Source organism: Orbicella faveolata, unplaced genomic scaffold (assembly GCF_042242905.1).
Source record: "Orbicella faveolata isolate gen_17 unplaced genomic scaffold, um_ofav_v1 contig_35, whole genome shotgun sequence".
Classification (NCBI taxonomy): Eukaryota; Metazoa; Cnidaria; class Anthozoa; order Scleractinia; family Merulinidae; genus Orbicella; species Orbicella faveolata.
The window spans coordinates 21,850,306-21,865,685 of record NW_028301564.1 but is presented as its reverse complement, the minus strand read 5'-3'; the positions used below and the strand labels follow the sequence as shown (position 1 = coordinate 21,865,685).

The 15,380-nt window shown below is 38.8% G+C and overlaps 1 protein-coding gene and 2 pseudogenes across 1 annotated transcript; 2 read left to right on the top strand and 1 right to left on the bottom strand.

Moving 5' to 3' along the window:
* The first annotated feature begins 113 nt into the window (after nucleotides 1-113).
* Nucleotides 114-962, top strand: LOC110065848 (uncharacterized; annotated as a pseudogene).
* A 5,551-nt stretch (nucleotides 963-6,513) lies between these two features.
* On the bottom strand, nucleotides 6,514-11,410 carry LOC149103760 (uncharacterized). Its single transcript, XM_089273342.1, has 2 exons — nucleotides 11,048-11,410; nucleotides 6,514-9,264 (listed from the first exon to the last, which is right to left on the bottom strand). Exons 1-2 carry the CDS (start codon nucleotides 11,297-11,299, stop codon nucleotides 9,253-9,255), a joined length of 264 nt encoding a protein of 87 aa, XP_089129468.1. The 5' UTR covers nucleotides 11,300-11,410; the 3' UTR covers nucleotides 6,514-9,252.
* A 248-nt stretch (nucleotides 11,411-11,658) lies between these two features.
* On the top strand, nucleotides 11,659-15,294 carry LOC110065814 (uncharacterized; annotated as a pseudogene).
* Nucleotides 15,295-15,380: the final 86 nt, after the last annotated feature.

Sequence of the window (15,380 nt, the reverse complement as noted above, 5' to 3'; positions counted from 1 at the left end):
AGAAAACGCAATGATAGAGCTTATATAACTATATGTTCAATTTGAGCCGAGTCCACCATTTGAACGGAGAGCGAACTCAAAAAAACAAGACTCCTGAACTAAATCCTCAAAAGATGGCAAATTTATTCAGCTACGATGCAGCACTAGGCTGCAAACAGAGGTCACTCTCCGTTCAAATGGTGGACGGTAAAATGTTCATTGAAACGAAAGTTGCTCCTCAAGCTGGAAACACCATCTTGGATTTAGGTTGCGGTACAGGAGAGCTGTCTGCATATCTGGCTGAGCTTGTACGACCCGAGGGAAAGGTTGTAGCTGTTGACCCTGACAAGGAACGACTTCTACTGGCTCAGCGCTCTTACGGTGATGTCAAGAATCTCTCATTTGTGGAAGGAAACGCTTCAAACTTCCCAGGGATTGAATCTGAGTCATACTACAATATTTTCTGCAATTATGTCATCCACTGGATCCCTGACAAACAAGAAGTCTTCAAGAATATGTTTAAAAGAGTGGAGGGAAAATAGCCATCAACTACATTGATCATCTTCCCCCTCTTTTATCCAGCGCTTTTAAGGAACTCAATCCCGAGAACGCTGAGGGAATTTTTGAGATGTTTCATTGCGAAGAGAGGCCCAAGATGGAGCAACACTGTTCCTTCGCCGGATTCCATGTCACCAGGAGTTACGACACGCATAGCTCACAGCAGGTTTTCCAAACTATTGAGAGCCTTCTAAACTGGATTTGGTCGTCAACACAAGGTGCTTTTGATCCTAAGCTTGTAACCAAAGAGCGTTTGCAGAGATATTATCCGTACTCAAGCAGAGATGGTAAACCTCCGTTTGACTTCGGAGGAAGCAAGGAAGAATCGCGTGTTTGTTGAATGGGTAGCTGTGAAGCAAGGAAGAGATAGAAAAGCTACATCCTATAGTTCCTATTTTTTACCCCGAGTGATCCAAATTGACTAAAGTGTAACACAAAACACGAGGAACAATAGAAGCTGGTGTTTTTTGAGTGATTCTAACCTGAGGGTTCGCGAACCCCCTCGACTTTAACAACAAGGTCTCTCATTTGCATGTCCATACTGATACATACAGTGTTGCAAAGAAACTAAAACAATAATAACTGTTATCATGAACATAACATATAGACTCAGCCAAGCCTAACAACGAAGCTCCTGGGCCGGGTTGTTCAAAGCCTGATTAAGGTAACCCAGGATAAGCGAAATTTTGATTTCATTTTAGTGAAATTTTGATTTTGATTTGAGTGTTTTGTTAGCTTTGCGAGAGGTTCTCTGTTTATATTGTTTGGCCTTCTGACTTAATTGAATAATCTCAAACAACACAAAACACAAGCAGGGAAAAAAAATTTTTTACAAAAGAAAGATATCCTTTGGTTAACTTTTAATCCCAGGTTAGTGATAATCGGCTTCCGAATAAACTCTGCCCAGCTAACTGATTACAACAAGTTAACATGATACGAGCACGCGATCCAATGAAAAAAACAGAAGTTGGCGAGCGGCCAAATAAAAAAAAACACGCAACCTCGTGCTAAACGTGAGCCCGCGATATGGTCACGTGATACTAGCCAGTGGATATCTTGTTTTGACAGGTGGCAATAGGCCATAACATGGATAGATGCACCCTGCAAACCAAGGCTGCATGACTCGGTCGACCAATAAGCTGGAATATGGCCGCCATGTTACGCGACGGTGTCGTCGTCCTTTGGGGTACGCGCCCGCGATCCATGCCGCTAGCCATGTTGACCATGAAAAAAGAGTTGAATGGCTTTTTATTTTTATGCATGCATGTGGTTCTCTAGATCTCTTTCTATAGTTATGGGGCTCCGCTTGGGGGCCCATCGGTCCGCCGGAGCTCCGGTAAAAGAAAGTTATGATGTGGCAATCAAGTTACTCGGTTAATTTACAAAAGAATAATCGTAGATCAAAGCAAGATCAAATAAATTAACATAATGATTTGTGGAAGTCATAAATTCGCCAATAGATTGTAATGGAGATAATTGCTTAAAATTCGAACCGATATTTCCTATTTTTCTATAAATCCTTAATTAACAAATAGATTCCATGTTGCCGTGCGTCTGTTCAGTAATAGATCACGATGACGTCAAAATGTGGTAAGAACAAAAAAGTGGCACACAAGGCGATAGCCGAGTGTGTCACTGATGTTCTTACCACATTTTGACGTCTTCTGAGATCTATTACTGAACAGACGCACGGCAACATGGAATCTATTTGTTTCATATAATGACGAAACAAACTACTAGCTAGAGATAAAGCTTTTTTTATTTCGAAATCTTAACTCGAAAGCCAGCCTTTGCCCACTTTGGCGAACACGAAAAAAGCCATTTGATGTAATCTATTGTCCATACAAAATGAAGCAGCCTCATTGGCTGCTATGCGTGGCAAAGAACTGTGCTTGGTCCAGGAAAATCACGCCACTGTCAAACTTGACTCGAGCGTCGCTTCTCGTGGAATGAAAACTTACAGCGAAAGCAGAATTGAACTGCAAAATCTACAAATCTTGATGAAAATGCCGGAAAAGTCAATTCAGTTTTTGTCATCAGAGCAGCCCAGCGAGCCAAAAAGCTTGGACGTTGCCTTGAATATTGCAGGAGTTGAAAAAATACGCTTGGAACACTTGCGGTTGCGGTCAACGGTGGAAGCTATTCGATTCGAGTTTTGAATGAAAGGAGCATTAGTGACGGTGGAAATTTGTGTCCTCTATGGTTGGTGATTCTCAAATCAGTTTGAAATAGTGTCAGAGACCCCTTTTAGCTGCGATACAGTTGGCCATGAGCTGTAGTGAGCTATACTTTGCTTGCTGCTGTCCCCTGAAACGTACTGGAACATTCGCATCGGAAAGCAAGGTTATGTGTTTATTTTAACTGATTTTAAGACGTGATGTTTTGAAGTTTTGATGTTTCATTCCTGACATCAATAAGTGTGTCAACAGTTATTTTGAGACTGAGAAAAGTTGAATTCTTTAAATAAACAAATCTCATAAACATTTTGTTTGTTGGGTTTGTTAAATTCGAGATAAAGCAATGGTTCTCGGCTTACCAAGACCAATTTTGTGCTTGATTTATTCTCGCTCGACTGCCGACTGAGACTGCTCGAGTATTTTTTCCGAGTCATTTTCTAAAAAAAAAACGGCTTGATCTCTTCTTCCTGCTTCTCATACCTGTTAAATGCCTTGACAAGACTTTTTTGTACCTATCTTTTGTTCAGTCACGTAAAATATTATCTTAAATCTGAGTCATCTGAGGCTCTGGCAGTTCTTCTTACCAATCTGATTAACCACTGTATAGCAGCTAATGCGTGGCCAAGCCTATGGAAATGTAGCAATGGGACTCCACTCTTTAAGAAGGACAGCCCTGCGGACAAAACCAATTATCGCCCAGTGTCTGTTCTGACATCCTTATCTAAAATCTTTGAAAGGGTTCAACATGTTCAAATGCTGGTCTTTTCCACGTCAGTGCTAAGTGATGGATTATCTGGCTTCCTGAAGGGTCACTCCTGTACAACCGCTCTTCTTAAAGTGACAGAAGATTTTAGAGCCACGCTTGATGACAAAGAACCTTGTGCTGCAATTGCAGTGGATTTATCAAAAGCATTCGACTCCGTGTCCCAAAGCCTTCTACTCTCAAAGTTGAGAGCCTATGGTTTTTCTGACAGTGCCTTGTGTCTCACTCGCTTATATTTGTATGGAAGAAAGACACTTGTTAAGATTGGAAATTCGTACTCAGACTGGAAAACAATCAAGCATGGAGTTCCTCAGGGGTCAATCTTGGGCCCACCTCTATTCAATTTATTTATTAATGATCTCACTTACTTTGTTGTTGATGCTAATTTGAGGCTATATGCTGATGATACAACTCAATACTTATCAAACCGCAATCCAAATGCCCTAGAGTTCACTTCACAGAATAGCTTTGATATGCTTCAATCATGGTTTAAGTGTAACTACTTAAGTGTAAATGAGGCAAAAACCAAAGTGTTATCATTGGGCGACAATCCAACACATCTCCAGCTTTTCGCAGATCGTACCAGAATTAAAACTCTTGGGCCTAGCTATAGACAGCTCATAAGCATTACAAGGCCCATGTTAAATGTGTATGTGATAACGTCAATGCTAAAGTTGCTGCTCTGAGGAGGGTACGAAAGTTTATACCTGCTGATGTGATGATCAATATTTACAAGGCCTTCATCTTACCACACTTGGAATACTGTGCACCTGCTTTAGTGGGACTTTCATCTGGACTTTCTAACAAGCTAGAATTTAAGGCCTACTCTGGGACCTTAAGTCGCCTAAAGTCGCCTTAAGTCGCCTTAAGTCGCCCTAAGTCGCCTTAAGTCGCCCTATGTCGCCTAAAGTCACCTTAAGTTGCTATCGGTTACGCAATGTTAAAAAGGTTTCAACACACTCAAATTGCCCCTGTAGAAGGTTATTAGACTTGTAACTGTCATGTTAGGGTAAACTCCACTCTAACCCTATGGAGGAGGAAGCACGATGACCCAATGGTTGGTGCAATGGACCCCTATTAGGGATCATTGCATTGTGTTCATACTCTCATAGTGCCTCTCCTCACCCAGATGTATAAATGGGTACTGGATATGGAACGGGGGGGGGGGGGGGGGCAGGGTGCAGCAGAGGTAGCCTCAATAGTTGTGCTTTTAATTTTTTTTAACACTCGTTCCCAATGCATTGGAGCCATCTAACCCCCCCCCCCCCCCCCTTAAAGGGCCCTAGTCAGCCACACCTTTGTTTTTGTTTACATACAGCAGGTTGGCTTTTATGCTTTATTCAGAGCATGCCAAAGCAAAGAAAATCACTGTGAAGCTACTTAAGATTAAGGGACATACTTTCAGCAACAAGACTTTGCCTCACCATGCAATATCAATAATTTTGATGGCATCGAAAATAGCATAGGCTGACTAGGGTCCTTTAAGAAGCTGAGGACCCGACAATTACTGTTATGCCTCAAGGCCGTGGCTCCCTTATACATAAAAAACCTAATATTATTATAGTCTTGCACCTCTCTAGCCCCCATGTTAGCAGGAATAATTTCTACATGTGGACAATACTTAAATAGGAATGACAATCTGATATATACTCTCTCACAGATGGCTTTTTATTTCTATTAAGTTTTTTTTTTTTTCTTGTATTTCATTGTAAAAGAGTTAATAATTAAGATGACACTCTGTGTTGTCATCAGGAAATATATTAAATGTGGAAGGATATAACAAATGACTATACTGCAATAACTTCATTTAAGCTTATTAATTTCTGTACGATATATCTGAATCAAATCTTCCGAAGACCTACAGTGTATAATTAATAAACAACAACAGTGAGAGGTGTTCCAGATCCTCAAGATGAAAAGAAAAAAAACAGAAAGATATTTCTGGGTCAAGGCTCAATTCTCTCTAGTCACTTTTACACTGAGCAGTAACAATATGGTCACCCAAAGTCAATTGAACCGAATTGAGTCTAAACTTTAAATACTTTACTTACCCAGTGTAAAAGAGTGACAAAAGTGGGCCATTTCTCCGGCAAAAATCATTGTTTGCATGTTACACATTCGACCAGCTGTAAACGTTTGAATTTCGTAATTGGACGAACCAACTTGCAGCATAATGTTTATCTATCCTTTTCGTACACATGATGAAGCCAGGTATTCACATAATCTTATACACTTTACGTGGACTGCGCTACTGTTACTATCGAAAGCTAAGGTACAGAAAATTCTCTGTGATCAACTCTCAGTAAACATGGCCGCCAGGGGAATGTTTGGAACACGTGACTTAGTTTGGCCCCGTGACTAAGTACGCAAGCTCACGCGACCTACTCGCGCTCACGCGAGTATGATTACTCCGACAGGCGTTTACAAAAGACAAGAAAAAAAACAAAACGCCAAACTAATACTCTCCGAAATATTTGAAGGCAGTAATTTATTATCGGGTGATTTGAAATCACCCGAACACTTAGCAAGAGAACTCGAGTTTTCGTGGCACAGATATCTTGTCTCTTTGAAGCATGGAAACCAGTTAGCGGCGCAAGGGTTACTGGGAGAATCAAAATGGCAGAGACAAGTGTGTCTGGTAACGATGAATCAATTTCTAGTATTTCGTTGTGAAAATGTTCTGGGCATTTGTAATGTGTCGGTTGGAAACTAGTGAAAGTTTGGAAGGTGTATTTCCTGGTGGTCTGATCGACAAAACCTTCTAAAAAGAATCGATTCACTGTATAAACTGCCAGGGTCATCAAAGTTTTCTGGAACCTGACAAGTACTTGGTGAAATTTGACAGGACGTGTTCTTACGAAGGAACTTAGCATGCGCTACTCATTATGGTATTGGAATATTTTGTCTGACTGAGGCAGGAGAGCATCAAATCGACTGGGTCCCAGAAAAGGACAGAAATTGACAGTGGAGATGCCAAAAATGTCTACCAAGATAACCATTTTTATAATTCGGGAAGCATTGTAAAATAAATGCATGTAAAGGAGCTAAATTAATTTTAATTTCCCTGTTGTTTGAATAATTGATGGAAAATATACAAACACTTCAAATTAAATCAAGATATCTTAAATTTAAAATTTTTGTCACTGTGAATATATTTTTATTAGTTTTGTTTGATCGTTTTATTGTGATATCTTCACTAATATTCATGCTACCTCGCTGGTGTTTATTGCTATTATTATTCTTATAGTAGTAACTGTTCAGTGTTGTCGTAATCCTTTCTTTAATAGTATTTTTTTTAATGGTTTGAAATCTGGCCCGGGTTGTTCGAAAGCCGGTTAGCGCTAACCCAGGTAATTTTTTTTTTTTGAATAGAAATATCTTTCACTGCTTATGGTTGTGTAGTTTTAAAATGAATCAAACTCAAAACTGAAAGGCAAACAATATAAACAAAAACCTGGACCGAAAAGTTACAAAAAATGAAAGTAATCAAATTCCCTCTAATACTGGGTTAGTTTAATCAGGCTTTGAACAACCCAGCCCTGGATATTTGAGACTGTGGTGACTTAATTATGTACCAGTATTGGTACAATATTGGTTTATTGCAAGAGATATATGGAGAGACTGTTGCTAAGTTTAAATTTATAGCACTCGAGTGAAATAAAGTCTCCCCAAGTCACCTTAAGTCGCCTTAAATCGCCTTAAGTCGCCTTAAGTCGCCTTAAGTCGCCTAAAATCGCCTTAAATCACCTAAAGTCGCAATGTTTTTTCTGCCAATTTTGCTTAAGTCGCCTAAAGTCGTCTTAAATCGCCCAAAGTCGCCTTAAGTTACGGCGACTTAAGGTCCCAGAGTAGGCCTAATTTACTAGTCAGTTTGCTATCAGAACACTAATGAATCTGCCCAAGTCAACATCCATATGGCGATCTACTTAAGATAGTAAACATCAAGTCCCTGGAGCATCGCAGATAGATGCAAGCCCTAATCCTTCTTTATAAATCTTTATTAATTACGGGGCCAAACTACATCAAGGAATTGTTCTCCTTGCGTTCTAGCAATTATGACCTAAGAGGCTATTGCAAGCTTAATCATCCTACCTTTAAATCAAAGTATTTGCATAAATCTTATCGCTACATAACTTCACGTTTATGGAACAACCTACCTGACAATATAAGAGGAGCGTCCTCTCTTAAAATGTTTAAAAATTTACTGAACAATGTTAGCCTGACTACCGAGGCCAATTGTTGCTGTTAACTTTGTATCGATTAGTTTATATATTTAAATTTTTATAGTCTAGTTTTTCAATTTAAATTTTATAGTCTAGTTTTTGTACTTTTGTTGAATAGATAATATATTTAAATTTTACATTTTAATTTTAGCATACACGTTCACATTTAAACGTGCCCCAGGCTCACTGGTGAAATGTGTCTAAATAAAGAACTTACTTACTTACTTACTTACTTGTACTTACTATCTCAAAACTTTCCGCCACTTTAAAACACAGAGGGAAAAAAACTTTGTAATGATGACGTCAATCGTGCTTCTGTCCTCTAATAGATCATAGGCGAGAACCAATCAACATACAAGAATAACTTGGGTTATTATATAACACGCGATAGAAATCTCGAGCTCATAATCTACTTGTTTAATAAAAACACGGGTGGAAGTTTGGGAGAACGAGAAATGCTGAAGGAAAACGAGCCGTAGGCGAGTGTTTCCACAGCTTTCTATAACTCGATAGAAACACGGAGAACATGTTTTCTATTTCCTTTAGAAAACACCGCAACAAAAAAGGGAAACAGCTTGTTCATTTTTATCATCAAAATGTAAATTCTCTGCTATCATTACGTCAACAGCTCCTAATAATTCTGTGTTTCTATCGAGTTATAGCAACACGATTTTTAACCAATCAGCGCACGTCTTTTCATAGGGTTGTTTTCTAAATGATAATAGCGACATAAGCATAATCGTTTTATATTTATGCTTAACGAAGGAAAAGATGGCAATGTTATTCAGTTACGACGCAGCATTAGGGTACAAACAGAAGTCGCTCTCCGTTCAAAAGGTGGACGGCAAAAAGTTCATTGAGACAGAAATTTGCCCTCAAGCTGGAGACACCATCTTGGATTTAGGTTGCGGTACAGGAGAGCTGTCTGTATATCTCGCTGAGCTTGTAGGACCCGAGGGAAAGGTTGTAGGTGTTGATCCTGACAAGGAAAGAATTCTACTGGCTCAGCACTCATACAATGATATCAAGAATCTCTCATTTGTGGAAGGAAACTCTTCAAACTTCCCAGGAATTGACTCTGAGTCATACGACATTATCTTCTGCAATTATGTCATCCACTGGATTCCTGACAAACAAGAACTCTTCAACAATATGTTTGAAAGTCTAAAGCGAGAAGGGAAAATAGCCTTTCAGTACGTTGATTATATTTGTCCTTTTGTATCCAGCGCTCTCAAGGAACTTAATCCCGAGAACGCTGAGAAAATTTTTGAGATGTTCCATTGCGAAGAGAGGCCCAAGATTGAGCAATACTGTTCCTCCGCCGGATTTCGCATCACTGAGAGTTACGACACCCATAGCACACAGCAGGTTTTCCAAACCATTGACAGCCTTCTAAACTGGCTTTAGTCGTCAACACATGGTGCTTTTGATCCTAAGCTTGTAACCGAAGAGCGTTTGCAGAAATATCATCCGTACTCAAGCCGAGATGGTAAACCTCCGTTTGACTTCAGAGGAAGCAAGGAAGAATCGCGTGTTTGTCGACTGGTAGCTGTCAAGCAAGGGCCTAGAGAGGTAGAAACAGTCCAGAAACACTCTCAGACTTAATGCTATATCTAAATTTTCGCTCCTAGTGATCAAAGGAAGAACAAGAGAATCTGGTGTTTTCTTTGCATGCGTTTAACCTGAGGATTCGCGAACGCCCTCGACTTAAACAACAACTTGTTTTATTTGCATGTCCATACTGATACATACAGTGCTGCAAAAGCTTTTGTAAACTAAAACTACAATAATAATGGTACGTTATACTGAACACAAAAGAAGGTTATGATGTAGCAATCTAGTTATATCGGTTTGATTTATTAAAGAATATGCGTTGATCAAAGCAAGATAAAGTGAATTACTGGCAAGGAAGAATCGTGTGTTTGTCGACTGGTAGCTATCAAGCAAGGAAGAGATAGAAACAGTCCATAAACATTCTCAGATTTAATGCTATATCCTAATTTTTAACCCGAGTGATCCGAAATGACTACAACGTAACACGAAACACGAAGGACAAGAGCATCCGTGATGCTTTTTGCATGATTCTAACGTGAGGGTTTGCGAAGGCCCTCGACTTTAACAACAAAAGTGCGTCATTTGCATGTCCCAGTAAGGATACACACAGTGTTGCAAAAGCTTTTGTGAAATGAAACTAAAACAATAATTGTTATCGTAAGAATTTGATGATGTAGCAATCAAGTTACATCGGTTTGATTTATTAAAGAATATGCGTAGGTGAAAGCAAGATCAAATAAATTAACATAATGATTTGTAGAAGTCATAAGTTTGCCAATGGCTTGAAATGGAGATAATGGGGATGTAATTTATTAAAATTCGAAACGGTACTTTCTATTTTTCTCTAAAATCCCTCTATTAGAATAGAATATTTAAAGCAATACATAAGAAAGTGGGATTCAATTTTATTTGATTCAAAAATAGGGCATAGTCTCTAAAATCGAGACGGCCGCGCAGACGGATTTCTGGCTTTTGCTTCACGCCGCCGAAACTCCGCCTCTGTTGGCAGGCTTTATTTCACATGTGTTCAATCGTTTATTTTAATCAAACTATACTGAGCAGAAGGAAGCCAACAGTTTGAAAAAACTTATTCAGAGCTGCCCTAGGATTTTGAAAACTTGTGGTCTCCATGACGAGCTTCAGAGTCCAAAACAATTCACAGCAGGGAAGATTACAGATGTATAAAATTTAACCCGCGCAGTTTGGCTTTGTTTTGGACAAGGCGATGGCTTATATGAGGCAAAAGAAAAAAGAGCGACTTTTAAAAACTTTCAAGCACAGGTTTATAGTGATTTTCTTGACGTGAATCCATATTCACTAAGCATTAACCCAATAGCAAATACTAATCAAAGTACACGATCCATGAACAAAACCTCCCATTTCCCTCGAAGGCGGCCGCTTTTAAAATACGTGGTTCGACAGTACATAGAAAACAATAACGAGTTTTGCTTTTCATTCTAAAAGGGATCCAGAGTCATTTGTTTGACTGAATGGAAATCACTCAACTTCTATGAAACAATTTCCTGGTCACTTTCTCCTCTGCTCAACTGTCGCAGACACAATCTCTATATTTTTCTTATATTGAAAACGATCTGTTGTGTTCGTTGAAATAAAAAATGTCTACTTATTAGATTGGACAAAGTCATAGATCCGATAACGGCCCTCTATATATATTTATTTAGCTAACCACGAAACAGCCATTGATTCATGATGCTGATCAATATAATTAACAATTAGAAGTTAACATATTAACATTTTAAAGCGCTTCCTTCCACGAAATAGAGATTTTTGACCTCAACATAGGACTGCTGAGCCAGTAGAATTCGTTCCTTGTCAGGATCAACACCTACAACCTTTCCCTCGGGTCCTACAAGTTCAGCCAGATATGCAGACAGCTCTCCTGTACCGCAACCTAAATCTAAGATGGCGTCTCCAGCTTGTGGACAAACATCTGTTTGAATGAACTTTTCACCGGCCACTTTTTGCACCGAAAGCGAGGTTTGTTTGTATCCCTCGGCTGCGTTACTACTGGACGAATTTGACATCTGTCGTTCCAAATAGCAAGATCTTAGCTTTTTGCCTTGAAATTGAACTGATTTGAAGCTATACCGATCTTTATCCGCCTTTTGTCACTGTCTGCCAGCTATTGATCCATGCGTGGACTCAACATAATCAACAATTGTAAACATTCATAAATTAGCATATGGCTTTGCTTTTCTAAATGAATATTAAAGTTCGCTATTTAATATTTCATATTTATTAGTCCAGTTTACAGTTCAAAATCTAAAATCTGAAGATTCTATTAGGCTTGAAACGTACGTTTTATTATAGCTTTTAATTCTTCATGGCCGTTAATCACTTATTTCATCATATCTGTTTTCGTGTAGCGAAATTTGTGCTTGAACTTTTATAGCTTTGGAGTGTAGGGAACGAAGCGGAACACGACCAGCGATAGAAGCAAACTGAAGACGCTATGGATTGAACCGATGGTGAATAAAACTAAAAGGACTTGTTTACTGATGATTGCCACTGACTGCACGAGAGGTCCGTTTGGCATGACAGAAAGACGTCAGATAATAAATACTACTAGAGAAGAATATTTTATTAGAAGGCCTCCAATCACCTCGTGATGATTTTCGGGAAGGTCCGCTAAAAAATAAGGTCTGTAACTGGGTTATACTAGTTGACATTTTGCTTGTGAATGGCGACGAACTAAAATTAATTCTGCGAACGTTTGCTCGTCCTAGCCTCTTTACTTTTTTTCACATCAGGCTTTTTGGCACTTCCGTAAATAAATAAATATTTATATTTTTAGAAGAAAATAGCCAATATTTTTGTGTTTTAGTTTGCAACTTTTTCACCGCAAAACATTACCGGTCTAGATGCCGGTCTAGATTGGAAAATCTAGACCGCTTGCAATATGAATTTCAGCCAAATCAAAATGAATTCGGTAGTTCCCAGTCTTTGTAAGACACAGCCATATAAGAAAGGGTGATATTGATATCCATTCATCAAAGCTTCATTTCAATTTCGTGTTTCGCTCGCTTTCACTACATAGGTATGAATGTTCACGCATACGTTACACCAGGACGGAACCTGCCTCAGCACGAACCATTACATGGCCATGAATTAAAGCTAGCTGAGAATGGAATGTTAGTACTCGAAATGTTAACTACAATATTCAACACCAAAACCTTAGTTATTGTGTAGAAGAGCAAAGCTGTATTTTAAATACTACAGCCCCCTAACTAATGTTATGTTTGTGTCATTCATTATCTGTTTCACGGTTAACTAGCTAGAATAAATAAAAGATAAAAGCTCAGAAATGTGGTATTAAAAGTTCATTGTAGAAAAATATATAACCCATATACACATAGAATTATGTAACTGTTTCCATGTGAATTTAACTGCCATTTGGAGTCAATGTAATCTACATTTAAAGAGTCATTAAATAAAGGTATATGAGACACAAAATTTGCAATTCAGATATTTTTCTACTTTCTTATGATTTCATACATGGACTGTTCTTTTATTTGTGGTGCCCAATGTGTAGGGTCAGGCTTAAATTGCGCAAGGACTCTTGACCTCAAGTAAACTACACGTGTCTGGCAGGGAGGAAAACAGAGATTCTTCAGCTATAAATTGTTCAAAAGATGGCAAATTCGTTCAGCTACAACGCAGCACTCGGCTACAGACAGAGTTCCGTTTCCATTCAAAAGGTGGACGGTAAGATGTTTATTGAATCTGACGTTTGTCCTCAAGCTGGAGACGCCATCTTGGATTTAGGTTGCGGTACTGGAGAGCTGTCTGCATATCTGGCTGAGCTTGTAGGACCACAGGGAAAGGTTGTAGGTGTTGATCCTGACAAGGAACGGCTTCTACTAGCTAAACAGTGTTACGGTGAAGTCAAGAATCTCTCATTTGTGGAAGGAAGCGCTTCAAACTTCCCAGGGATTGGATGGGAATCATATGACATTATTTTCAGTAATCATGTCATCCACTGGATTCCAGACAAACGTGAAGTCTTCAAGAATATGTTTGGAAGTCTTAAAAGTGGAGGGAAAATAGCTATTCAGTACGGGGATCATCTTTATTCGTTTGAAATAAGCGCTTACAAGATTCTCAATCCTGAGAACGCAGAGCGTATTTTTGATATGTGTCACTACGAATTAAAGAAAGGGCCAAGATAGAGGAATACTGCTCCACCGCAGGATTTCATATCATTAAGAGTTACGACACGTGTTGTACACAGTTGGTTTTCAAAAGCATCGAAAGTCTTCTCAATTGGTTATGGTCGACCGTACACAGTGTCTTTGATCTTAAACTGGTAACCGAAGAGCGTTTGCGGAGGTATTATCAGTGCTTGAGCCGAGATGGTGAACCACCTTTTGACTTCAGAGGAATCAAAGAGGAATCGGGTATGTCTCGACTGATAGCAGTAAAGCAAGCAACTGCAGGAGACAAACCATAAGAGACAAACCGTCAGAGTGGAGTGTAGCTTTGTTGAACACTTAAAATTTTGAACAAATTTGACCACAACAGTCTGTAAATATTAATTAAGGTGGTATGGTACCCTCAATATGGACCAAAAAGTTTGTTTAAATATAGTGAAGAAAGATCAATTGTGTGCTATTGTACTCAAGAAGAGAAATTAAATTTCTAGAGTTTTACTCAAAATGGTTGCTATGGAAACCAGCCACAGCCTTTTGAAGTAGTGTTTTATAGTATTGACGCCAACACTTCCTACTCTTTTACAAAACAAAAATTGACTGTCAAATAAGCATATCATGTAAGTTTCTGTTTTGTTCCGTGCAATGAACCTAAGTTTTGACAGTTAACTCTTATTTTCAGTGCTTTTTACAGCTTTATTTGAAAATAACCTTATTTTTTACCACACCCAGTGGACAAATCATCTCATGTCATGTGACAGATCTTAAAATGTTACAATTTTTTGGGTTTATATCATTGCGACATTATTGGTCTTTGATCAGCCCAAGTTTCGGGAATTCTACTTGAAAACCTTGCAAAGTAGAAATGTTGGCGCGAAGTCAGTCGGTACAAAAGTAAACTTTTGAGAAAAATGCCCTTTAAGTTTCTTACACGAAGTATTAAGCATTTAAAGAGCCACAAATAGCGGGGAAGGGGGGTGTAGATTGGATCTCGGGGGAGGGGTGCAATGGTTGTTCTATTTTATAAAAAGTTACCGCAGTTGTGGAAAATATTCCTTTTCATAAGAGAAATGAGTGAGCCTGTGATGGCAATTTGAGGCAAAGCTTTTCACAAATAATTATACCAATCGAGTTGTGCATGTCTCAAAAGTTTTTTTCTAAATAGTTTCGTTCATATAAGTTAAAAATAATCTATAATTTTGGTCACGTTCTTATAGTAAACAGTCGTTGCTATGGCCGTTGCTACGTGAAAAAACTTATACCCCTGTGTACTTTCCTTAAATTTCACACTCATCTGGAAGGAAATTCGGCAGGATCGTTTCAAAATGTTTTTGACAAGCCCTCAAGGGTCTTAAGTCTTGTATTTCCAACAAATTGAATTTTTCATGAACATCGCCATATTTTAGGGTAACATAGCCCCTTAAGAGGAATAGCGACGCCATATGCAAACTCTCTTGATTCCATGCATGCATCAATAGCCGGTTACGGTTGCTAAGCATGCTAGGACGCCCTTACCTAGCTGGTCGATTAGATTACGGACGCCTCCTTCACGACTTGTGCCATGTGCGAAGAAAGAATAACTTTTTACTTTGGAAAAGTAGAGAAATTTCTTTTTAGAAGAAAATGGCGGCATAGCATGTAAACGTACAGTGCTGAACAGGTCGTTTCGAGGTCAAGGCCTCACGGGGTCTGGGCCTCATGTATTAGGTTTAAGTTCATTCACATCATCCAAGAATGGATAATCTTTTTCTCATCAAGGCAGCTTGGATTCAATCAAGTCCAAGCAAGATTTTAATACTACACGAAATTTTAATTTTGTGATTTTTCATGACCATTTAATAGAAATTAAAATAACTTCTGGGTACGCTTCATTTGTTTTCGCTGTAACTCACTCGTAAGCATACAGCAATGCATATAGAACCAACTTACCGACCCCTTTGTTGTTTGTATTAACGCA

What these genes read in the sequence shown, in the direction of transcription:
- LOC149103760 (XM_089273342.1), bottom strand. Translation starts at nt 11,299, where the DNA reads ATGTCAAATTCGTCCAGTAGTAACGCAGCCGAGGGATACAAACAAACC.